The sequence below is a fragment of the Cervus elaphus genome, chromosome 18 (assembly GCF_910594005.1).
Source record: "Cervus elaphus chromosome 18, mCerEla1.1, whole genome shotgun sequence".
NCBI classification, from domain to species: domain Eukaryota; kingdom Metazoa; phylum Chordata; class Mammalia; order Artiodactyla; family Cervidae; genus Cervus; species Cervus elaphus.
In genome coordinates this window covers 82,052,285-82,078,271 of record NC_057832.1, presented here as the reverse complement: position 1 = coordinate 82,078,271, position 25,987 = coordinate 82,052,285, and the positions used below count along the sequence as shown (strand labels likewise).

Sequence of the window (25,987 nt, the reverse complement as noted above, 5' to 3'; positions counted from 1 at the left end):
GCTGCAGCAGCAAGACTGCCTCTGTCATCACATTCAAGGTGGAGGAACAGGAGGGCATCTCCCTGACCCCCTGTTCACCAAGACAGGCCTGGGAGGGGCAAGGAAATCTGAGAGGTGCTGTCCCACAGCATGGCCCGTGACCACACGGACACACGCGGCTCCCCAGAACTCCACGTGCTTCTGGGAAGGATATGTTTAGATGGCATGTCTGGCAGTTAATGCTGAGAATACAAAGCAACTGGTGGTCTGAGCAAGTAAAGGACCACATTAAGCAAAATGTTTTGCTTTGTTCCCGCTCAAAATAAAGGTGAAGATCCTGACTGATGAGAAGGCACATGGGGACGACGGGATGGGACCCAAGCACCTGTGGCGACATTCCCAAGGACACCCAACAGGAGGGCAGAAACGGCACCTCCATACAGCCTGCCCTGGCTTGCTCCTGTGTGGCTCGGCCCGCATGCCCACACAGGACAGCTGCATGCATGCTTCTAGGGGGCTGCTCCTGTCACCCCCAGAAAGGCAGGGGTGCTTCCCATCACACAGGCACCCCAAGAAAGAAGCAGCCCCACCCCAGGGTGCCTACTGGCCCAAGGTGCCTGCTGCCTGGAGCGCAGGGATCCAGCACAGTGTCGGACTCTGCGCTGCAGCTCCACTCCCCGCTCACCTCCCCTCTCCATCCACAGGGGCCCAGGGTCATCTCTCCTCTCTGAGCCCCTTCGGCTGGTTCCTCTGCTGAGAAAGCCCACCTTTCCCTTCCTACCCAGTCATGCCCCTACTTCAAGGCTGGACTACAGGCTCCTTCTTCAGGAGACCCACAGATAAGATAGAGGTTCTTGCTCCCTGACCAAGCCCTTCCTCCCATCAAGACTTCCCCTTCCCTCTCTTCCCACTAAGCCTCTCCCCCTCCCCCAGCAAGCCCTTCCCCTTCCCCAGTAAGCCCCTCCCCTTCCCCACTTAGCCCCGCCCTCTCTGCCAGAAAGCCCCTCCCCTTTCCCCACAGCAAGCCCCTCTCCCTCCCTTCTTCCCCCACTTAGCCCCTCCCTCCCCTCCCCTCTCCCTTGCAGCAGGCACCAAGCTCTTTCCTTCTCTCATTCTACAAGGACACCTGCAAGGCTGGGAGGTCTTTGCAGACAGCAACACAGGAAAAAGGACCCTTCCCTCAGGCTTAAACATCTCAACCAGAACAGCCTAAATAACAACACTTCGTTGGACAAGCTGGGTGGAGCAGGACAAAGAGTCAGGAGCTGCACCAAAAATTCAGGACAAACACTCTGTGTGCTTTTGCTTTTTTTAGGAGAAGAGCTTAGAAATGGTATGACCCCACTCCCGTGACTTTTTAACACTCTCCTTCTTGTTACAAAGAGGACAGGAAGAAAAGGCACCTACAGAAGCAACAGTTTTTAAGGACGGAAATGGTACGTGCCACAAAGGGGGAATACCAAGGAAATTTCTCAAAAAATATTTTGTCAGAAGAATCTAAGAATAGTACAATGAATAACCTGGTTTTTGCCAACTGACAAGAAAAGGGAGAAAAAGATGACAAATTTTAATAGATCATAACTTATCATCAAATCTCAGAAGGAAAACTTAAAAATTTAGCATTAGGCTGCACAGGGCCAGCTAGCTCACTCTGAATGTCCACATAAACATGTCCCACTAAACCCACAGGAGTTCACCCTGATGAAGCTAAACCTCCATCCACATTTGCAAAATCTTGCTACTGGTGTCACTCTCCACCCAGAATCCCAAAAGGAAAGCCTAAGAACTGTCCCCATCTGGCCAGGACACCAATCCTATCTGCCAGTTCTTCCCTCAAATGCCCACGAATTCCTTCCAGCAGCCTCCTCTGCCAGAACAGGCTTCCACCCTTGCTGGGCACCACTAAGCTTCCAGAGGGCCTCCTACAGCCGGGCAACTCCCCCCAAAAAAAAACACTTACTAAAAGTAAAGAAGAAAACCTCTACAAGGACAGAATTTCTGACTTCATAGCCTGTGGGAGCCACTCACACAGTCTACCTCCCATCCTCCAAAAAAGAAGCTCTTATGAGTTTATTCTATTGATGGTCTAAGCAGGGGTAGGGGAGGCCGACAGCCCAGAGCCCAGTGCCCAGCTCTGCTAGGACAGAAGGGAGGCCGGCGGGCTCTGGAAGTTCCTGGGGGACTAAAGAGTTGAAAGGTGCAGAGATACACAGGACACATGAGAAGGCCAGAGTCAAAACACCTAGAAACACACAAGAATGAACTGTGCCAGCTGTACCCAGAGGTGACCAGAGGGCATCCCAGGGGCTATTTCTGTGCTTGAAGGAAGACGGGAGGCAGGCACTTCCTGAATCCTGGCTCAAAATAAATAGCTATCCTAGAGAAAAAACAAAGCACAGAGTGCAACTGGAGTTTAATTTTACAGATTAAAATGTGAAGGCGGGGACTCAAATGCTTAGGTGATTATTTCTATCCTGCTGCTAAATAAGGAGAAATGGGTTTTTTAAATATGACACCTCTCCTCTAGAAGTAGCTACACAAAAGTAAAACCAGCAACTTGATTAGAAATGTCCTTCCCTGTGTATGACTGTAAGCAATTCTGGACAAGAGGCCTGAAGATGCCAACGCAGACCCCCGTGAAACACCCACAGACACCCTCTGGTCATCACCAGGGTTGGGTGAGCCACATTTTGGGTTGTGACCTCAGTGCTGGCCCTCTGTTCTCGGAGGCCCTCACCCTCACGGTGCGGTCCATAGACACACGTGCTAGGAGGTGGCTTGCAGTGCGGGTGGCGGGGGGAGCTGCCACAAGGCACAAGGTGTCCAGATATGGGGGAAATAGGTCCAAAGCCAGCACCCTAAGCATGGGACCCACAGAGATCCCTGAGGCCCACCCTCAGGGGATAGGGGACAATGAAGTCATGCAGGGTTTTGTCACCTCTCCCAGCCTGAACCTAGTGCTTAGGATACAACAGACAGAAAAGCAGCAGAGAGAGGATCTCAGAGAACAAGAGCTGGCTTGAACCTGCTCTACTGGATGGGTCGTATCACTGGCCAGAGTTGGAGCTCACCCCCAAAACCACCAGGGAAGTCCCAGGAACCTGCCTCTTCACAGACCACATGCTAGGACCCAGAACAGAAAGCATGGGCATGGAAGGAGGGCACCGTGAGGACCATCTACTGATGCACAGAGGACACCCTGGGCATCTAGGGCACACTGCCTTACTCCTTTTTGTAGGAAGAGATACCCACACTCACAGAGCTGCTACGGGGCCATCAGAACCCAGCCCCAGGTCCAAGGGCCCCTTCCCCTGTAGGTCTCATGGCTTTAGGAGACGTTTCTGACAGCTACATGTGGAAATTTCCATTTTCTACTTCTCCCAAAAGGAGTGCAGGTTATAGGGAAATATCAATACATGATCATCTATTACAGAATCTCATGAACCAGTGAATCCAGTCACACCCAGAAAGGAGGGAAGTATTCAGTGAGTGCTTTTCCTTGTTCTTCTTTACATCTGAGTGACAGGAGCCCACAGCAGCCTGGCCCCAGGACAGCTTTTCCTCCACGACACGCCCCAGGCTGCATAAGACACAGTTCACAGTCGGACTCCCACCCTGCTGTCTGATCCAGGACGAGCACACACTCCATGGTTACCCTCCTCACAAAGGGTGACATCTGCTTTGAACTGAGGACCTCAGTAGTCCTGGGTACCCTTGCTCTGTCAGCAGGGCCCAGCTGCACCCGCATCCTAATGCTCTGCAGGCAAGGCACCTGTCCTCTCCCGTCTCCAGCCTCAGCAAGCAAGCTTGCTTAATGCATTTGATTGTCTGTTGTGTAACTAAGTTCCCCTTTGCAGTTCCAATAATTAACTGGGATCAATTTGCTGGAAAAAAAAAAAATTTCAAAACATTACTGCTATCATTCCTCCTATTCCCCCAAATCCTACAGATGTGGGGGACACAGAGCAATGGCTAATTTGTCACGGGGCCCTCACCCAAGTGGTCTCTCTATAAAGGACTATAAGTTGTACTGGCCGAAGATGATGGTGAGGGAAGGGCTGTTTTTGAACAAACCTTCCCAAATACACACATTTAAATGACTGCGGCTCTTCAAAAGTCACCTTGAGACACTTTACACATATTCCAGTCATTGTGTTATCAATTAAAACAAAACGACTAAACTAAAACCCTGTTGCAACTGCTTTCTGGTCTGAGTCAGGTCCTGGGGAAGAGGCACGACTGCAGGCAGGGGCGACCAGCACGGAGTCCCAGTGCCGGGATCCACCTGGGGATCCACCAAACATCAAGTCCTCCCCTGAAGCATGGAGCCAAGCCACTAATGAAGTCACAAACACACGTGCTCCCAGGATTTCTAAAGGTATTCTGGCAAACCTGAGCAATGCCTAGGCTCAGGCGCCCCTCCCCTCACAGATGAGGTTGCCAACCAAGAATCTGTGACAACTGACCCCAGAGGAACCCCTACCCAAGGCTTTCGCTCCCAGGCTGGAGTGAGAAGGATGTGGTTCAAAAGTAGGCTCCCAGGGTGCCCCCAATGGCCTAGTCTAAATAACAAAGTGCATTAGGACCCACAGCAGCCCAGGCTTCCTCCTGCTGCCCTCCCCACCCCCAGAGGACCCCAGTACATTCGGTAACTAGCCAAAAGGCTGAATGTGCAGCTGGGGAGTACAGGTTCACATTAGGTATGTGTGGAGGCCGCCTTCTTAGTCACTATGCCATGTGGAATGAAAAGTGATGGTTTAGAGAAAGCAGAAGGGCATGTTTGTATATTACATGATTTATTTAAAATAAATCTATTTCAAAATAAGATTATAATTTCCTTCTGGGCTTTTCTGGGGAAGGACTAGTTAATTCTACATAAATATAGCTTTATAGCTTAAACTAAGGCTGCACTAGAGAACAAATCAGTTGTGAAGGAATGAGACAGTCAACTACACAGCCACATGATCATATCACCTGGCCACATGCCACCACCAGCTTCAAAAGCCTGTTTTCTCTCGTATAATGTCTGCCAGTCCGTCCAGGACCCAGCAGGGTCTGGTGAGGCCCACACACAGAGAAGTGAAAATAAAAGGTGGCACCAGAACCACCAACAGCAGTGTTGTTCATAGGATGAGCTTCTCCAGATTACAGTGATTCCATCCTGCTGGCCACTTTCTACACCTTGGAGGAGAGCTCCACGACCCCACAATCAGATTGTTTGGGGTTTAAAAACATGAATTTTTCATACAGAGGAAACCGCCATGCTTATGTGAAATAGCACTCTCCTAGCACAGCTGCATGGGCATCCATAGTGGCTCCGTGGTAAAGAATCTGCCTGCAATGCAGGAGACCCAGGTTCGATCCTTGGCTCAGGAAGATCCCCTGGAGGAGGGCACGGCAACCCACTCCAGTATTCTTGCCTGGGGAATCCCATGGACAGAGGAGCCTAGCAGGCTACAGTCCACGGAGTCACAAAGAGTCGGACACGACTGAAGTGACAAGCAGCAGCAGCAGAGCTGCCCGTGGCTTGTTGACAGAAGAGCAGATCCAGAACCGGCGGCAGGAATTCACACATGGGGCTGTTCCCAGACTCTGGCCTTAGAGTAACAGTTTCCAATGGGACGACAGCCGCAGCCGTGAACATGCCTTTAGCAATATGAAATGTGTCAAGTGACTTTTCTACTAATAGTCTGAAAGGCTATATACTGTATGCTGCTGCTTAGCTGCCCAGTCATGTCCGACTCTCTGCGGCCCCATGGACTGTAGCCCACCAGGCTCCTCAGTTCACGGAATCTTCCAGGCAAGAATACTGGAGTGGGTTGCCATTTCCTCCTCCAGGGGATCTTCCTGACCCAGAGACTGAACCTGCATCTCTTGCATTCTTCTACACTGGCAGGCGGATTCTTTACCACTAGCGCCACCTGGGAAGGCCATATATACTGTACACTTCCAAATATATAATGTTCTGGAAAAGGTAAACCGATAGAGACTGTAAAAGATCAGCAGTTTCCTGGGGTTATGCAGGAGGAGGGATAAGCAAGTGGCTGCTGCTACTGCTAAGTCACTTCAGTTGGGTCCGACTCTGTGCGACCCCATAGACGGCAGCCCACCAGGCTCCCCCATCCCTGGGATTCTCCAGGCAAGAACATGGGAGTGGGTTGCCATTTCCTTCTCCAATGCGTGAAAGTGAAAAGTGAAAGTGAAGTCACTCAGTCGTGTCCAACTCAGCGACCCCATGGTCTGCAGCCCACCAGGCTCCTCCGTCCATGGGGTTCTCCAGGCAAGAGTACTGGAGTGGGGTGCCATTGCCTTCTCCATGAGCAGGTGGAGTATAGAGGATTTTTAGGGCAGTGAAACTACTCTAATGATACTGTAACGATGGAAACATGTCATTATATGTTTGTTCAAGTCCACAGAATGAACAACACCGAGAGTGAACCCTAACATAAACTATGGACTTCAGTTAATAATAATGCATCGATATTGGCACATCCATTGCAATAAGTGCACCATACCAGGCTGTGTGGATGTTGACGGTAAGAGGGGTATATAAATTCTTCCTACTTACCACTTGATTTTATTATTTTACTATCAATTTTTAAAAAATCAAAAGTCAAATATCACAACACAGGCACCCACCTGTCTACCAAAGGTGGGTAAGTGAAATCCTCTACCTGGACTGGCCCCGCCACCTGGTCGGTCCCGGATGGGCGGCAGGCCGAAATGGACTTGAGGTCAGCAAGCTACATCTAGGCATCCAGCCCGGGGCCTGACTGACAGCAAATCAGGAAATGTTTGTTGAATTGGGCAGTTTAAAAATTAACCACCTCTTTCCTTAGTGCAAGGAGTAGGAGGAGGAGGGAAGGAAAAGTGTAAACATTCAATGAGAGGCCAGGTCACGGTTTGCAGGTAGGACATGGCTCTCAGGTCCTGTTCCCCGGTGGGCAGTGTGACTCTTTCAAGTCCCAGGGTCACCTGTAAGGCTGGGACGAGGACACAGTGACCTCTGAGGGAGGCTGTGACAATCAAAGTTAGAAAAGCCACAGCTCAGCACGTTACTGACACTCCCTCAACACCGTAGCTGGTTTTCATTCCTTCTGAGCACCCATTAGGAGCCAGTTACTGGTTAGGTACTTCGTTATTGATCTCATGTCACCCAAAACCACCCTGTTGGATTACAATCACCCATCATGTTTCAGATGAGACTGTTAAGCTGCCTGTGTACGTGAGGACCTGGGGTGATGAACACACAGACCCTCACAGGACCTGTGCTCGACCAACCAGGACTTTTATGAAAAAATTCTCGCTCTTTCCTTTCTGCCAACTCACAGCTCAGCCCCTATATGGGGCCTTACATTTGCAAAAACCTGGTGGAGGTATAGTGTTCACACCCTCTCACCAAAGCTCAAGGAACCCCATCTCTGCCATGTCTAGGGGGTGCCCCACTAGTGACCCCGTCCCCCAAGTGTCTCTTCACCATCGTCTGCCTTCCTGAAACAGCTTTCTTTTCTACTTCCTTTTTTCTCTTACCAATGAGTCAGCCAGAGGCCAGGAAAAAACACAAGATACAATGCCCAAACAGCTCACGTGGCACCCATGAACAAGCACAGCCTCCCAGAGAGCAAGATATTTGGAATTCCAAACTTCCCAGTAATTACACATAACTCATTCTGCTTCCTTAAAATTTAAATAATTACCATAATTAATAGCTAAAAGCAAGCTGATTCAAGTGGGTTGTAGGTGTATCATTCACCCATTTTACACATGAAGAAACTGAGGCTCCAGGGAACTGGACTTGCTCCAGCAGACAAGGAGGATAAAAGCCCAAGCCTCTGCCTCCATGTGCCCTTGGACTGCAGGGCCTCGCCTGAGGGGACATACTGCCCAACAGCCAAGAAGAAAGAGACCCTGGTCCTAGCTCAAGGCTCCATTCCCCTGCCTGAGCACCCAGTTCGCGGTTCAGTTCCTCTTTTGCAGGGTGGCTCTCTCCTTCCATATCTCCAACTCTACCCAGGAAACATCCTGGGCCCAGCCAGGAGCCTCTGATGGACAGCAGCAGGGCCAGTGATGATGCCAGCAGGACTCACCACATAGTAACACACCACACAATGGCATGCGTGCTGTGCCCTCTCCTCCAATGTTCCCAGCACACAGGGGACCCACCGACCACACCATCCCCAAGTCAGTCATTAGATCAAAGCCTGTGTTTTCAACCAGAGCTTCACCTAAGTTTTCTCAGTCTCAAAGAAATCTGGACACACACAGTTAGGCACAGATGTGCAGTGATCAAGGACCCAGCCATGTGGGGGAGCCGTGGCTCAGCTCCTGGGAGACCGAACTACCCACCCCCCACCCTACCCCGTGCTTATCTTCAGGGGCGGCTGAGAATTTATGATCTGCTCAGCAGCACCGGCATTATAGTTCTGGAATAAGAAGAGTCTTTGTTATTGCCAGTGGCATTCTCTCCTGCCATTCAAAGCTGCGCTATCCAAAAAAAAAAAAATGAATACGGATACATTTCCCCCTCCACCATGATCTAATAAGAATAAAAGCTTAACTATCCTGAGCAAACTGCCAATTACTGTGGCTAGAAATGCCATAATCAGTGATAGTTAAGGCTTTTGGAATATTCTTTGAACCAAAGAATTCAATCCCCTAAGTGGCCGGCACCAGGTCTCCTGTGAGAATTGGTGCCAAGGGCAGCGGGGCTCAGTCTGCAACGGGGGGTCAAGAGTGGCCAGCCAGAGTGTCACATGAGAAAGTACACACAGGCATACATACATGATGTACAATCACACACGTGCTGGTGTGTGCACGTGTGCACACATGCACAATGACACAGGACAAATAGGGTTCTGGGCATGGCTCTCTCCTCTGTCTGCCGCATGGGGTGATGTGGATTATATATAACTCATTCCACTTCCTTAAAATTTAAATGACTACCCTAATTAATAGCTAAAAGCAAGCTGATTCAAGTGGATTGTAGATGTATTATTCACCCATTTTCAGTTCAGTTCAGTCGCTCAGTCGTGTCCAACTCTTTGCAACCCCATGGAACTGCTGCACACCAGGCTTCCCTGTCCATCACCAACTCCCAAAGCTCATTTTACACATGAAGAAACTGAGGCTCTGGGGAACAAGCTCCGAAGTACAAGGCTCTGGGACTCTCAGGGGCTGGGGTTCCGTCCAAACCCCCACCAAGTAGATGGGAGAAAACCCTCTTGGAAATCTGAAATGTACCCCCAGGGTGGCATTGTCCACACCTCCACTGCTTACAGGAATCTCTGCTCTGACATAGTTCCTTGGGTTGAAAGTACACAGCACGATGGAGAGAAGAGCGTATCTGTGGCAAAGCAGACCTAAAATAACCAAGGTTAGAAATCAGTCACGCCCAACGGTAAGAGTGAGCAAGAACGCCTGACCCTGGACAGAAAGGGGAAGCCTTCTCCACAGCAAGACCAGAAGTGACAGCGGAAGTGCCCCAAAGCCCCACCACGGGACCTGATCTTGAACCGACTAAAGCACATATCATGTGACATCTCGGAAGAGAATGGGATTTGGGTGGGGTTGGGGGGGTGGCTGGCCAGCTTGGGGGCTGGATAACAGAGCAGTATGGTACTCTATCCTAGCCTTGCCACTTCCCCATGAGTCCCGATTCTCAGTAAGAAAAAGTTTAATAAGAAAGTTCGTTCATTTAATCTCTTTCTTGAAAAAAAGCAGGGCTAGAGCCACTTGTAACTTTTTTAGCTTTATGTGTGTGCACATGCCCGCATGAGTAAACGGCATGCATGTGTGTGAAGTGTGTGCATGTATGGGGCATGGACGAGTGTGGACTGTGTGTGACTACATGTGCGTGCCTGTCTGTATGGTGAGGAGAGTAGAGGAAACCAGGATCCTCACATGGAGAGCACACACGTGAAGCCAGCCCACAGTTCCACAAAGCCAGCCTCCAGCACACATTCCTTCCACTCAAGAGCCCAAGGACCAGGAAAGGTTGACCCATGAGGTCCAGAGCAGTGACAAAATCCCAAGACTCTCTAAACCCCATCTCCCTGGACCTCCAGCCACAGGGCGACCTGCAGGGAATCTGAGGGGGTCCCAAAAAGGAGAGGTGATGCGTGGGCCCTGGCCCCACTCAAGGTAACATCACACCTGGAATGTGCGAGAGATACAGACACTGGGACCCATGGACAAAACCAGGGCCTTATCTAGGGTGCCTGCAGCTTCCATATGTCATTTTCAGGCCTCCTCATTCCCCACTAATCAAAGCCCTGCACCCAACCCAGCACACCAGACCTCAAGTGCTTCGTGGGGCCACCCAGCAATTTAACCCTCCCAGGGAATGCCCAAATGCAGGACAACTTCCCTGATTCAGGGTCCCCATACTTCCGTGACTGCCTAAAAATCCCAACCCATCCATGTATGTGCGTGCTAAGTTGCTTCAGCAGTGTCCAACTCTTTGCAACCCCCATGGATTGCAGCCTACCAGACTCCTCTGTCCATGGGACTCTCCAGGCAAGAATACTGGAGTGGGTTGTCTTTTCCTCCTCCAGAGATCTCCCCAACCCAGGAATCAAAGCCACATCTTTACGTCTCCTGCATTGGCAGGCAGGTTCTTTACCACTAGCACCACCTGGGAAGCCCTCCAAATCCCATCTATGAACTACATTCAAAAATGAAACCAGAAAAATCCCCAAGGCCAGCCATGTGCCCCAGACCCTACCTGCCCCCAGCCCCTACCCTACAACAGCAGCACGTCAATGTGATTAGAAAGAAGGGATCATGTGACGTGGAGAAAGGGTTGTGACATCACCAGGACAAAATTACCAAATTCTTTTCTGAAACCAAATTCTTAAGTTATTTTTCTATAATTAAAAACATGGATTTCATAGCTCCTCAGTTTATTCTTGAGATGAAAACTATACACCCTATCAGAAAGCATCTAGCAGCCATTTCTTAAAGAGTTTTGTTTCTGTGGCCATGATCCAATGCAGTCTCCTCCTATACACATCATTCAACACGGGCCAATTCGGCTCCAGAAGTCCCATAGGAGAGCAATGTAACACTTACCTTGGCTTCACATTTCTTGTGACAGGAATACTTGCAGGCTGCAAGAGAAGGAAAAAGAAGGTGTGTTGAGCAGTCTGTCCATACTTTCTACATTTCCATCTCTAAATCTTGAGAAAGTCCAGACAGAAGGAGGTTGCTTTTTGCTTAGGACACAAAACTGAGTTCAACAGAGCGAGGGGGTGGGTGGACATGTGTCCAGGAACCCAGCCATCTCGGCAGTGTCAGCAGTGGCAGAGGGCACAGGGAACTCTGGAGAGGAGTTACAAACACCCTGGCTCTTCCAGGGGTTCAGGCCACCAGATCAGCACCTTGGGAGGAGAAAGGCAGCGCAGCTGAGTGGTAGAAAGTATCAGTGTTTGCCTGGAAATTATAGCTTCTCCCTGAAGAAAGGAGAGAAACTTGAAAATGCCCCAGAAGACTCAGGACCGGCGCCTTTAAATTAGTGAGAAATTGGACATTTGCGTTCCACGCTTCTTCCACTTCCGGACAACCTAAGAACTGACTGTCAGAACAAATCCACATCTAAATTCCTGTGGGGGATCCTTCAACCCAGGCCATTGTGAGGACTGAGAGAGGCATGTGCTGGTTCGGAGGCCCCAACAATGCAGAGAGAGCCGGAACCAATGCGGATTTCACAGGCCCGCCCTCTGTGGGCTGCAGCTGTGCCTACAGGACATGAAAGCCTCCCCCCACCAAAGCGGCTCAGGGCCCTGGGGCCTGTCTGCCGATGCTCCCATGCAGAGACAGAAGGACAGGGAGACAGTGAGGAATGAAGTAACTGCACCAAATAAGCGCAGTGCAGGTGCCCCCGTGGGCTCCAAGCAGGCATCTATCTGATAAATCCATGAGGTGACTGCGGGATGGGGGACAGGGACCTAGGCTTGGGGGCACAGGACCTGTAGGCTTTCTGGCCCAGCCTGGCTGGGCTGCCCTCGGTGGAATCAGGCCTCTTTTTCTTCCAGGATTATGGTGATGCCAAAATGCCATCATTCAAGGGACCCTGCTTTGAAACTGCAAAGCACAGCATCAATATATTGAAGTGTGGGCTCCTGGAAGAACAAGGCCTCAGGTCAGGAAATAGGTCCCAAACTGCAGTCAGCACTTCAAGGCCCAAACTTTTCATTCCCTGTGTTTTCTGAAAGCCCTAACTCACAGCCCACCTGGGACTGAATGAGGGTGAAGCAAACTAATAAAGAAAAAGAGCCTGTGGCTGGGGATCCTTAGAACTCCAGCAGGGAACAGCCAGGGGTATTATCTTTGCAAGATCTAGCTTTTGTGAAAATTATTCACAAAGACACATATTTATTCTATATCTTCTAATGGGTCCACCCAGCAAAGGTGATGAGTGATTTTCTAATCAAGATAGGCTAGCTGTTGGAATAAAGGGGCTTTCACACCAGATTAAAATCTCAGACAGAAGGCCAGCCAGGGGCCAGAGGCCAGCAGCAAGAACAGAGATAGAGACGAAGGCAGTTGAGGGGCCCTCTGGCCTTTGGGGAAGATGAAAATTAGCGGAAATGCAGTGAAGACTCCCGCAGCCCCAGAGGAAGCTCCATCCACACACGCTGAATGGGGCAGCCGGACCACTCAGCAGCCGGGACACTGCACAACCTCCCATGGCAGTCAGCCCCCGAGACCGCCTCAGGGCTCCTCCTGGAGCCCGAGTCCCCGTGCGGTCCCCTCACACAGTGACAGAGCGGGTCGTGTGGCCAGGAAGGAGGGTGGAGGGTGTGGCGAGTGGCCTCTGCTCTGGGCTCCTGGACCACCGCTCTGAGAGGAGCCCTGCCCACGTGTAAGGCACTGAGGCAGCCCTGGGGAGGAGGCCCATGGGAAGGAATTGAGGCCTGCCGCCAGCAGCCAGCTGGGAAGCAGGTCCTCCAGCCCCAGGAGAGCCTTCAGATGATGCAGCCCCCCAAGAGACGCTGAGCCAGCACTGCCCGGCCACGTGACTCCCAAATTCCTGATCCACAGAAGCAGTGAGAACAGAAGCTACTGCCACAGTAAGTCACTGACTTTGGGAGTAACTGGTTACGCAGCAGATCAACAAACCAATTCAACCCAAAAAGGAACTCTGGTGTGTGGAACCGTGACAGTGGTGTGACATATTCACGGTGGATGGCCCACTGGGCTATGACAAGAGCCTCAGGCCATTACAGGGCAAATCCTCACATCCACAAAGGTGAACTAATCAGACTGAATTGCATAAACCACCCGAGTGCTAAGGCGAGGGTCCTGAGAGGTGGGCCCACTGTTCCTGGGGTGTAAGCAGGTGACCCGAGTATTATGAACTTTCCACCCAAAAGCCAAGCACCACGGTGGTCCCTCAGATTCAGATTTCAGTTTCCACATATAAGTGATACCGTACAATATTTATCTTTCTCTGTTTGTCTTAGCACACTGTTGATTCATGATGGTGAATGGCAGGATTTCCTTCTTTTTTCCACCTGAATAATGTTTTACCACATCTTCTTTATTCATTCATCCATTGATGAACACCTAGCTTGTTTCCATGTCTTGGCTATTGTAAGTAATACTGCAACCAACATGACATCTATTGAAGACACTGATTTTGTTTCCTTTGGCTATATACCCAAAAGTGGAACTGCTGGATCATATGATAGTTCTATTTTTCACTTTTTGAGGAAATTACGTACTGTTTTCCACAATAGCTGAACCAATTTATATTCCCACCAACCGTGTAAACCAACCGTGTACAAGTTCTTTTACTCTACCCTAACCAAAGCATGTTTTCCCTTGTGTTTTCGCTGACAGCCATTCTGACAGGTGTGAGGTCATATCTCATTGTGGTTTTGATTTGCATTTCCCTCAAGAGAAGGGGGTGACAGAGGGTGAGATGGTTGGATGGCATCATTGACTCAATGGACATGAGTTTGAGCAAATGCTGGGAGATAGTGAAAAGCAGGGAAGCCTGGCGTGCTGCAGTCCATGAGGTCGCAAAGAGTCAGACATGACTGAGCAACTGAACAACGACAACAGGATCAGTGATGCTGAGCACCTCTGCATGCATCTGTTGGCCACTTTTATGTCTTCTTTGGAAACTAAGAAACTATCATTTGAGTTTTGGTGTAATATCAAAAAAGAATATGCTTTCCTTTCCAAATACATATTTGTATACAGCTGGATTTTCTTCAAAGAGTGCAACCGAAACAACACATTTGGGATGGTTAATTTTATGTGTCAAGTTCACTGAGCCACAAGACGCCCAGATATTTGGTTAAACAGTATCCTGGGTGTGTCTGGGAGGGTGTTTCTGAACAAGAAAAATATTTGAAACTGTACACTGAGTGAAGCAGATTGTCCTCTCCAGTGTGGCGGGCTTCATCCAATTCACTGAGGGCCTGAATAGAATAGATGGTGAAGTAAGAAAGAATTGGTTCTCCCTTCCCAACTGTCTCCAAGCCGGCACACTGGTCGTCTCTTGCTTCTGGATTAGAACTCAGACAGGAACTATACACTGGCTCTTCTGGATGACAGCTTGCCAACTACAGATAAGACTTAGCCTCCAAACCATATGGACCAATTCTTTGCAATAAATTTCTTTCTCTATATACATCCTATTGGTTCTGTTTTGCTGAAGAACCTTAACTGACACCATGCTGAAATAGACTGAATGCAGAAGCAGCTAGGGGGATCCAGCCAACTAAGTCACACATAACATGCACTCAATTTATGTGCATAAAATAATGCCATTCTTCTTATTGTATGTAATGAGGAATAAAACAAAGAATAAAACAAAGCGATATCAAAGACCCCTTTCTGCCATGGAAAAAGAAGTTACGGAAGCAATAAGGAAGAAAAAAGTATATATCCACAAATGACATATAGAATGGCTACTGGGAAATCATGACTTCTAAAAAGCTAACATATGACAACGCTTATAATGTTGCTCGTATGTGCTCAGTCATGTATGACTCTGTGCAACCCCAGGGACTGTAGCCCGTCAGGTTCCTCTGTTCATGGAATTTTCCAAGGCAAGAATACTGGAGTGGGTTGCCATTTCCTACTCCAGGGGATCTTCCCAACTCAGAGACTGAACCTGGGTTTCTTATGTCTCCTGCACTGGCAGGCTGGTTATGTATGTACAGTACAAACTCTGTAAAATCAGACATGTGCAATGGACAGGTCCACACATGGGAATTCAGTATAGGGGAGAAACTGTCATATTCAGTTACAAAAGGATGAGCCACACAACAAATCATGCTGGGAAAACCAGCTCACTCACGAAAAATAACCTAAATAGCATGAATTCCAGATGAATCAACCATGAAATTGGAACAGAATTGGAAAAGCAGAAATGAATATTAGAATAAAGTATTGTAGAATATCGTTAAGACCCCAGAGAAGGGAAAGCATTCTTAAATAGAAACAAAAACAGAAATGAAATGAAATAATGGGTAAATTTGAACTATCCAAACCTTAAACCTTTCACATGACAACCACTCCATGAGCAAAATTAGTCAAGCAACTGCTCACTATGCTTGCAACATGTAAGTTGGAATGGTAAGGAACTAACATTTCTGTAGGTCAAAATCCATCAAAAATTGGCATAAATTCTACCTAATTTAACTATAGAAACATTAATATTATAATATCTATACTATGATTTCTTAGAAATCAGGAAGAAAAAATCATCTCATTTTTCAAATGCACCAAGGATTTGAAAGGCCAGTTTACTAAGTAAAACATTACAGGGATCTCTCTGATGACGCAGTGGATAGGAATCCAGCTGCCAATGCAGGGGACATGGGTTCAATCCCTGGTCTGGGAAGATTCCACATGCCAGGGAGCAACTAAGCAACTACTGAGCTTATGGCTGCCAAAGCGAGCACTCAAATGCACCAAGGATTTGAAAGGCCAGTTTACTAAGTAAAACATTACAGGGATCTCTCTGGTGACGCAGTAGATAGGAATCCAGCTGCCAATGCAGGGGACATGGGTCCAATCCCTGGTCTGGGAAGATTCCACATGCCAGGGAGCAACTAAGCAACTACTGAGCTTATGCTCTAAGGCCCATGAGCCTCAACTACTGAGCCCGCATGCCACAACTACTGAAGCCCACACATCTAGAGCCCGTTCTCCACAACAAAGAGAAGCCACCACAAGAGAAGCCTGAGCACCACAGCAAAGAGGAGCCCCCAGCTGCCACAACTAGAGAAAGCCTGTGCAAAGCAACAAAGACCCAGTGTAGCCAAGAATAAATACCTGAAAGAATCCGTCTGTCAATGCAAACGATGCAGGTTTGATCCCTGGTCCAGGAACTAAGATCTCACAGGCTGTGGGGTAATTAAGGCTGTGTGCCACAACCACTGAGCTTGTGTTCTAGGCCCCACGTGTCGCAACTACTGAACCTACGTGCTGCAACTATTGAAGCCCCTGTGCTCTAAAGCCCATGCTCTGCAACAAGAGTAGCCACCACGATGAGAAGCCCATGCACTGCAACTAGAGAGTAGCCCCTGCTCACCACAACTAGAGAAAGCCCACACACAGGAATGAAAATCCAGTACAGCCAAAAATAAATAAATAATACATTACAGACATCTTTTCAGTATCTTCTTAGATGCTCAGCCTCAGTGATAACCAGAGGAATGTAAAAAACCTAATAGAGCAAGACACCACTTTTCCACTGACTTGCAAAAATGAAAAGCAGAGAAGCATCAAGTGAAAGACGGAGTTAAGTTCAAGGCCAAGGTCCACGGTCAGCTCCCTAAGGCTCCCTCAGCAGTTCCCATTAGGGGTCTTTCTCCACTCAGGAAGGGGTTATGTGGCCAGTGCATGTCTCACAAGTTTCTAGGAATTAATGACACACGAATCCTCACCTCCACAAGCCTGGGGCCTGCATTGCATTCCTTGGTTAGACGGGTTGCCAAAGTCCCAGGCAGGAATCCACTCTTAACAGCAGCGGCAACTGTCTGGAGCATCTGGCTCTGAAAGGCCCCACATTGTTCCTTGTTGTCTTGGAACTGCTACCCTCCCGAAGTCTCCAGGAGCCTTGGAAATCCAGGCCACTGTTTCAGGCTTATCATGCAACACTTTACACATATCTACCCAGAGAGAGATGAGCCCTGGGTGTCACCTCTGTTTCTCTGCCTCTGCCCTCAAGCTCACCCCAACCTGCCCTCAACCTCTGCCCCAGTTTATCCACACGCACAGTCACCAGCTACATGAGACGGGGGGCCATATGCCCACAGCAGAGGGCCCAACGCCACATTCACTGCTTGGTCACCTGCTTCTTTTCCTCGCCTTGATGGTCCTAACTGCCACCAAGTCCTGGGGTTCTAATTCAGCACCTGGCACAAAGCAAGTGCTGACTTGCTGATCAGCCTACTCAGCCCTAAGCTTTGTCTGTAATCCCCTGGTATACTCTAGACTGTGATAGTCTCACACACAGGGACAGAACTACCCCCCTCCCCAGACTGTAAGCTTCCCACCAACAGGACTCCCCGCTCAGACTTGGAGCTCCCCACTGACAGGACTCCCCCCCTCATACTCTGAGCTCCTCACAAACAGGTCACAGCTTTCTCATATTTTTATTCCAGCAGGCAGTTAATGTGTTCAGTTAACCAAAGGGGAAAAGTCATTATCAAATATTCCTTACAAAACCCCCCTCCATCCCATTTCCCCTCTGTCCTCTTTTTTGCTCTCTTTCCCAACCTTCATTTCCTTCAGGTTCCTCCCTACAGTTGTCTCTTTTGCAGCATTTCTTTTTTTTCCATGCCAGTCTGTTCTCTCCTATTCCATTTTTAAATTCAGGCAAACCATCTCTCCCAATGCCATCACTTCTGTGTGATCTGACACTGCATTCTCTCTGAATTCATCTCCTCCGCAGGGCCAAGTTCTGCAGAACTTACAACTTTTGACACCCAGGAAAAGACTCACCCACTCAGGACTAGAACATCATGATCAACCATGCCAGTGTCCTCAAGTATGGGTTTGTAGAAGGATTGTCAGTGGAAGCTGGGCCACTTAACCCACCCAAGAGACGTCAGTGGAGCAGTGAGAACAGGCTACCTGTTCAAAGCCCTGGCAGGTGGGAAGGGCAGAGCAGGAACCGCTTCAGTGGGTTTCTGAGCAGCAGGAGGCAAACCGCAACCAGACACTTAACCCCATCGCTCACCAGCCATCCGTGTGGCTTTGCCTGTAGTTACAATTTGAGAAATAGGGGTTAAAGAGCCTCTATGTACGAACGACAGCTTCTTAAAAATGAAGTTTTTCTTCTAAGTTAGCCACATAAAAATAATCTGTGGCAAATAGGCTAAAATGTGAAAATAAGTGACTTGCAGGTCAAGAACAAGCCTAGAAAAAGGAACAGTAAAAAATATTAGCCAAAGTCACAGAATACACACCTAACCCTTCTCCATCATCACCACCATCAGCAACGTGACACCATAACCAACAGGAATAACACCTAACACTACCAGACACTTCCTTGAGCCAATCAGGGCTCTCTATGTTCCTCGTGCATTTAATCTGTTCCTCACAATGACTCTAAAACAAAACTCAACCACGGGGAGGCAGGGCAGGAATCCGAGCAGCCTGTCTCCAGGGCCCATGCTTCCCTACTGCTCCAGAAACAAGTCAAAGGAAGGGCCCTTCCAGTAAGACCTCACACTACTTCTGCATGATCACTGAGAAAAGACATGCAATGTCTACAGACTGCACATACACACTGGCTCAGTGTGCAAATGTATACAACACACATCTAAATTATTAGGAGGGAAAACCACTAAATTGTCTGAGTTTTTTATGATATCTATATAGCTTACTGACAAAAGGAAGAGATCCTAGAGATGGACGACAGAACAGGCAAATTGTAAAGGTTACAAATAGAAGGCCAGGAAAGGGGCCTGTCCTGGGCCACAACTTCTTCTGCAGGAGCCAACCACTGACCCTGCCAGGCGCCGTCTACACTCCCAGTGACCGTGCCAGGCTCCTCACCCAGCAGCACCCCCACATCTTGCCCCTGCCCGTCCAGAGGGATGCAGTGCGGAAGAGGGAAAAGCCCAGCCTTCGGATGCGGACAAAAAGCACAGCTAAGAAGATGGCCACACAGCAACAACACATATAAACACCCAGCTCTCACATTTCTATCCCTATGGTCACTGCCATAGGCCTTTTTTCCCTTGACAGTGTCAGGGGCTATGTCTCTGATGATGGCATTTTTGAGAAGCAGACTGTCAAACCACAATCCTTGGATCTCCCACACACATCAATTTAATTTAAGAAGATAATGTCTAAAAGATTCCTGGCACATAGAGTCCTTTCCTTTTCAAAAAAGAGTAGCTACTGTTTATCAACACAATTATTACAGCTAGGTACATAAATATTATCATATTTATGTACTCAATACCTATTGAGTATTCTCATAGGTGTTTACATTCCACCATATGCCAGTGCCAAGTTGCTTCAGTTGTATCTGATTCTTTATGACACTACAGATTGTAGCCCCGCCAGGCTCCTCCGTCCATGGGATTCTCCAGGAAAGAATACTGGAGTGGACTACCATGCCCTCCTCTAGGGGACACTCCTGACCCAGGGATTGAATATGTGTCTCTTATGTCTCCTGCATTGGCAGGCAGGTTCTTTACCACTAGCACCACCAGGGAAGCCCGTGCCCACCAAATGAGGGAGTTCTAAAACACCTTTTTCTGGAGAGAAGTCAGCAGATATCTCACGAACAATGCTACAGGTGAGTCCCCAGCCTCTCAATGCCTGAGGGCTGACATTCACCATGTTATGAGCATACCCCATGCTGGACCCAGAAATAGAGCATGATGCCTCCATGGGCTCCTGTCACCATGGCCTCCTTCCATGCCACCCATTGCCTGTCCTGCCACCCACGTGGGGCCCCAGGCGTGCAGGCATCCCTGATGTCAGTGGGCCTCTCTCTGCCAGGACCTGGGCCTTGGCCTTCAGGAGGACCTGCTCCTGTTTACTTTTCCCAATAGCACAGCCTCCAGTGCCCACAGCCAGGCAGCTGATTCCTTTGGCCAAGGATGTGGCTTCCCTGAGCTGTACATGTCCCCAAGGTGGCCTCTGCCAGCCCACAGCTCCTGGCCACGTGCTTCAGGGTGACAAGTGCCACCACCCAGCCACGAGGGATGGATCCGGGGCCTCTCAGGGAGGGTCCATACACTTCCCCTCAGCTGGAGGGCTCAGAGCAGAGGAGTGCGGCCTTAAGATGAAACAAGGAGGCCAGGTGAGAAGGGGGACTGTGGCGTGTCTGCTGGGGTGTGCACACACGGAAGGGGAACAGGAGCGCAGGGCGGCCCCAGGACCGGTGCCCGGACCCAGATCCCTTCTTACTGCCTCCAAACCAGGCAGAGCATCTCAGCCCAAGTGGTGGGGTGACAGCGTGTGAGCCCTGGGTTCCCCACACGAGAACATAGTAGCAATGTTCCTGTGGGGAAACGACACGTGGAGATGAACCCCCTGAGGCAGAGGGCACCTATGGGACAGTCTCCAGTGAAGGATTTTCTTCAAGGAAAAAAGAACTAGGTGGGTCCAAAAAGTGATTTCCACGGGGCTAGACTGTGAGATAAAACAGAACCACAGTGATCCTCAGACCAGAGAAGCATAAGCCAGACAGATCACGAGTCAGCACTGCACAAGGCCAGCCTGTTGCCACCCTTCTGCCCTCCCACTCTTCTGTGTCACACAGGGTCCTTGGGGCCGAGTTGGCCTTGGGCAGTGCAGCACCCAGTGGGATCCTGAGATCTCACTGCCTCCCCCATAGAATTCCAGAGGATGCACAACCACCTGCACACACAACCACAAGCCATCCACACCACTCTGCCAGGCCTCTTAGAATTCCTTGACATCCTACACATCACAACTATAAACGCGTAAGACAGATTGTTAAGAATCAAAGAATATTCTGGGCCCCTTCCTGGCCCCTACAAGCCTGGGAAGCTGCAGGACAGGGAAGGAAGTGTGAGCCTGGAATGTGCGCTCTCGTGCCAAGCCCTGGATGGTACTGGGGGCTGTCAGCATCCTTGAGGAGCTCTGGCCTGATGGAAAGCCTGGCTGCGGGGCTCCACTGTCTCCAATCTGGCCATATCTCATTGCTTCCATTTACTTTGAAGAGAATAACTGTATCTTGTAGGTGGTTAAGGCAGAAGTACTGAGAGTTTTAAAAGGATGTTTGGGATAGCTCCTTAGTCAACTCAGGCCTCAGCTGTACAGAGATGAGAAGGAAACTGACTCTCCAAAGAGCCAATCTGTTTGTCGCCACCAGGCCATCATTAACTGTATGTGGGAAACAGAGGCGTTGGGCCTACAGAGCTAAACCACCTTGGTCTGTGCTCATGACCTGCACGTGTGGACAGCAGCCAGCCAAGGAATCGCCCTGGCACATCCAGGTGGGGTCATTGAGGAAAATCATTATCACAGTTGCAAAGCGAAGTACCAGAAAGTGAGCTCAGCACCTCACACCCATCCCAGCCAGGCCTTGCACCAGCCATCCAGAGAACAATGTTGCAACCCACATCAGGGACTCAGAGAGACTTTGATCCTAACAGACTCAGAGCGCCAGCCTGCACTCCTGGCCCAGCCCTGTCTTGGCCACACCCTTCTCTGCACTTCCAAGTGCGTGTGTATGCTCCTGTGAGCATGTGTGTGTGCATGCATGCATGTGAGTGCGTGTGTACGCACACAGCAGGCCTGCTGATGTGGGGAGAGGGCCTGTGCCGAGAGGCCTGGTGCTGGATCCGTGTCCCACGTGCACCCCACAGGTGACTCCTCAGCCCTCAGGGCCTGGCTCCCCCTTTGTAGGTGGAGAGGAACCATCAGGCCCTGTGAGACAGGCTGCATCCAAGGATAAGGTGAGAGTGCCATGCACTCTGAGAAGCAGGTGCGTCAGCTCTGAAACAAGAGACCCGTGTGGGGTGAGGCAGGGAGGGGACTTCTGGCACCTCCAGGAGGCCACAGAGGAGGGAAGGAGAGGCGGGAGCTGGCTCCGAGGCACCAGCATGGTCAGCACTGACAGTGGCCGGGCCCTTCCGAGGAGGGGACACACCTGCCTCCCGCCCCCTCTAAGGTTCCACGACAGTGTGGCCATCATGCATCTTTCCTTGAGCCCGCCTAACTCCAAAGCAGCCCTCAGGGACCATGTGCCAGGGAGTCCACCGTGAGGATGGGGAGCCTAGAGGCAGCCCTGGAACTATTCTATGGAGAAAATCCCAAACCCATCATTGATAACAAGCCCAGAGCAGCCCAAAGCCTTCTCCCAGGTAACCCCACCTGCCTCCATTCTGTGACACAGAACCACAATTCCAGGGTTCAAGGGAAACAAGAGAAGTCCTCCTCACAAGTCTGTGATACAGATTTACTACCATGGAAACAAAAAATAGCAAGTTGCATTGATTACCTGGGGTTTAAACACCAAATACTGAAGCTGGGGGCTCTGTTTACGGACTGGCGCAACGCCTGACAACAGGCTAAAAGGACAGTAACGCAATGAACCGTCACTCAAAAGAACAGAAAAATTTCATTTGTAAACTCTGGTAACAGACCAGAAAACAAAAGGGGATGACTCAAGCTACCGACACTAGAGGACAGAAGGAAAATAAGTCATGAGCCACTCACGGCTGGCCCCCTCCCATAAGACTAACGTTGCTCTTTCTGGAAAAATTTCTCATGAGCATATATCTGTGTAAATACGTTTCATCCCAGTCCAGCGAGGGTGAAGGGAAACTCAGGTTAAGATGGGGAATTCCATGATTTAACTTTGGAAACTCCCGAAAGAAGGTTTCATTTTGGGTTTTTGTCTGTTTGCTTTGCTTCAGTTTAATCGGCATGAGAAGGATCAACGCGGACTCACCTCGGCATGAAATCCCTCGACCTTCAATAATCTGTTTGCAAACCCCACAGACTCTGGCTTTTTTAAAGGCCTTGTTCTTAAAACTGTGCAGACTCGCAGTTACTTCTTCTGGCTGAAAAAATAAAGGGAGAAAGTGTCAGCACTTCCATTGATAGTCCATTTGCTCTTCCTTTTCCCTTTCAAGAGATAATAAATCCAGCCGAGTTGGTGAAGAGCTGAAACAAGAACTTGACCAGGCAAACAGAGCAAAACAAGACAGCACCTTGCCAAGGCTGGGATCCCGGGAGCCTGGGATGCCCCGTCTGCACGCCCAGTGCCAGAGCCCTGGTGACGGCCCACACGCGCCCAGCTCATAATCCCCCGGGTGGAGGGCTTATGTGATAGTGGATCAGCTTCCAGACTGCAGGCTTACAGCTACCACTTCTGCGACAAAAGAATCCACGTGCGTGCCTAGAGTCTTAATGCTTTTTTCCTCGGGAAGAAACAATCAGCAAACAGCATGATTATAGCAGAGGACACTAACTCACTGGCCTTCCTGGCCCCTTGGCCTCTCTGAACTCACGTACTGGAGGAGACGCTGTCATCAGACCAGGGTGACAGGACAGGCGGTTCCTCTTTAAACCTGGTACAACATCGAATCCATTACACACACAGGCACTGCAAGGAGATGGACCACTTAGCCACCAAATCCATGTTTGTAGTGTCAAGCAAGGCTCACAGCTACAGCTGAGGATCTTATAAAAATTCAATTTGCCTTTGAAACTAAACACCAGTCATATTCCCATTTTCTGATATGTGACAGAGCATTCTAACATAACTAATATCCACATGGACTCACAGAAGCCATTACTCACACCAGAATAGCTAAAATTCATCGAGAAGATGAAGTGTCACTGAGAAAGGAGACAAATGGTACAGCTACTTTGGAAAGCAGCTTGACAATTTCCTACACATATTTTTAAATCTACACCAATCTTACGACTCAGACACTTAAAACTACAGACACTTAAAACTCAGACACTTAGGACTACAGACACTTAAAAAATATGTCCGCAAAGACATGTGTGAGAATAATCAGAGCTACCTTTTTAAAAAGTGCCCCTAACAGGAAGTAACCCAGATGCCCATCACAAGGAACCTGGACAAACAAACCATGGTATATTCATAAAATGGATATACCTATCATATACCCAAATATTCACTTATGTATACACAAGAGTAAGCTACTAATACATGCAATATCATGGGTGAACATCAAAAGCATTATTAGGCTGAATGAAAGAACTCAGACATGAGCACACAGTGACTGGTTCTCTTTATAGGATGTTCATGAAAAGGCAAATGAACCTATCTAGTTCCTCAGAGGCAGGAAAAAATGAGGTGAGCTCTACGACTGTCTCTAAATTCCTACACGGAGAAAGTTTTCAGGATGTAGAGAGGGAAGGGGGAACCAGTATACCACATGGGCTGAAGGAAAAGAGTTAAGAATTCAAGCTGAATAAGCCAGCAAGAAAGAGTTCGCTAAGCAGAGCACTGTAGAAGAAAGAGCTGCAAAGAACTCTTAAGATCTTCAGAGGGGCCCTCGGAAGCATTCAGCACAGTACCGAAGAGCGTGTGTGTACGCACACCTGTTTGAGGAAGATACCCAAGGCTGGGGAAAGAACCACCATTTGAGGAAACAGTGCTCACACAGAGCCGAAAATAGTCCTCCTTCCCACAGCCAGACCAGAAAAACCCAAGATTCAGGGAATATTGCACAGAAAACAGGAGGATCTTGCCTCAAAAGTGAGGAATGATTAACTATAAACTGAGCACCGCTCCTTGTCTCTCCAAGTAATTTAACTGCATTCCAGAACAAAGCTCAAGAATATCTGTAGAAATAAAAAAATACCCAACACCCAGTAAGGTAAAATTCACCATGCCTGGTACCCAATCAAAAATTATCAGGCATGGGACTTCCCTAGTGGTTCAGCAGCGATGACTCCACGCTCCTAGCACAGGGGGCCCAGGTTGGACCCCTGGTCAGAACTAGATCCCACATGCTGCAAGGATCCCAACACCACAACTAAGGATCCCACATGCCACAACCAGGACCTGGTGCAGCTGAATAAAAACAAATAAACAATTTTTTTTTTATTATCAGGCATGCAAAGCAACAGAAAAACATAACCCATAATGAGAATAATCAGTCAACTGAAAGTGACCCTGAACTGACAAGAGTAAGCACACAAGATATTAACAGAGTATTATAACTATATTCCATTTGTTCAAAAAGGTAGGTAAGAAAAGATCCAAAACAAACATTTACAGAAGCAAATGTACATATCTGAGATGAAAAATATTAAAACGCTGGATAAGATTATTGACAGATTAGACACTGCAGTAGAACAGATGAGTGAATTTGAAGACATCACCATGGAAACTTACCAAAATAAAGCACAAAAAGAAAAGACAACCTATGTAAATAAATAGACAGATAAACAAAAAGAGTATCAGTGAACTGCGGGACAGCTTTAAGCAGCTTATAAGCCCCTGAAAGAAAATGGGTGGGTGGAGGGATATTTGAAGAAATAATGGCTGAAACTTTTCCAAAACATGAGGAAAACTATAAACCCACAGATCCAAGAAACTCAAAAAAATCTCAAACACAAAAAAATGTGACAGAAACGACATACGGCACATGAAAACCAAATGGCTCAAACCCAGTTAAAAAGAAACAATCTTAAATGAATCTATATACAAAACTGAAACAGACTCACAAATATAGAAAACAAACCTTTGGTTACCAAAGAAGTATGGAGGAAACAGGGGGATAAACTAGGAGTAGGGATTAACAAACTATTACACATAAAACAGATAAGCAACAAGGATTGACTGTACAGCACAGATAAGGATATTCAACATCTTATAATAACCTATAATGGAAAGTAAATCTAGAAAAAAATTCATATATATATATACATATATATAAATGAATCACCACTGTACGCCTGAACCTAACAGAGCACTCTAAATCAACTACACTTCAACTGAAAAAAAAGAGATCTTAAAGGCAGCCAGGGAGGCAGGGGAGCACAAATGACACTCACGGGAGTAAGC

At 48.6% G+C, this 25,987-nt stretch overlaps 1 protein-coding gene across 3 annotated transcripts in view; it reads right to left on the bottom strand.

The window, feature by feature from the left end:
• TNS3 (tensin 3) overlaps positions 1–25,987 on the bottom strand; it is a 220,506-nt gene that overhangs the window by 152,165 nt on the left and 42,354 nt on the right. For all 3 annotated transcript variants that reach the window (XM_043872501.1, XM_043872497.1, XM_043872499.1), the window contains exons 2-3: positions 22,889–23,000; positions 11,050–11,087 (exon numbers count right to left, since the gene is read on the bottom strand). Coding sequence is in view for 2 of the 3 variants with exons in the window: in XM_043872497.1 (XP_043728432.1) it covers positions 11,050–11,087; positions 22,889–23,000 (150 nt within the window). In the remaining variant the exon portion in view is untranslated. The remainder of the gene's footprint in view (positions 1–11,049; positions 11,088–22,888; positions 23,001–25,987) is intronic.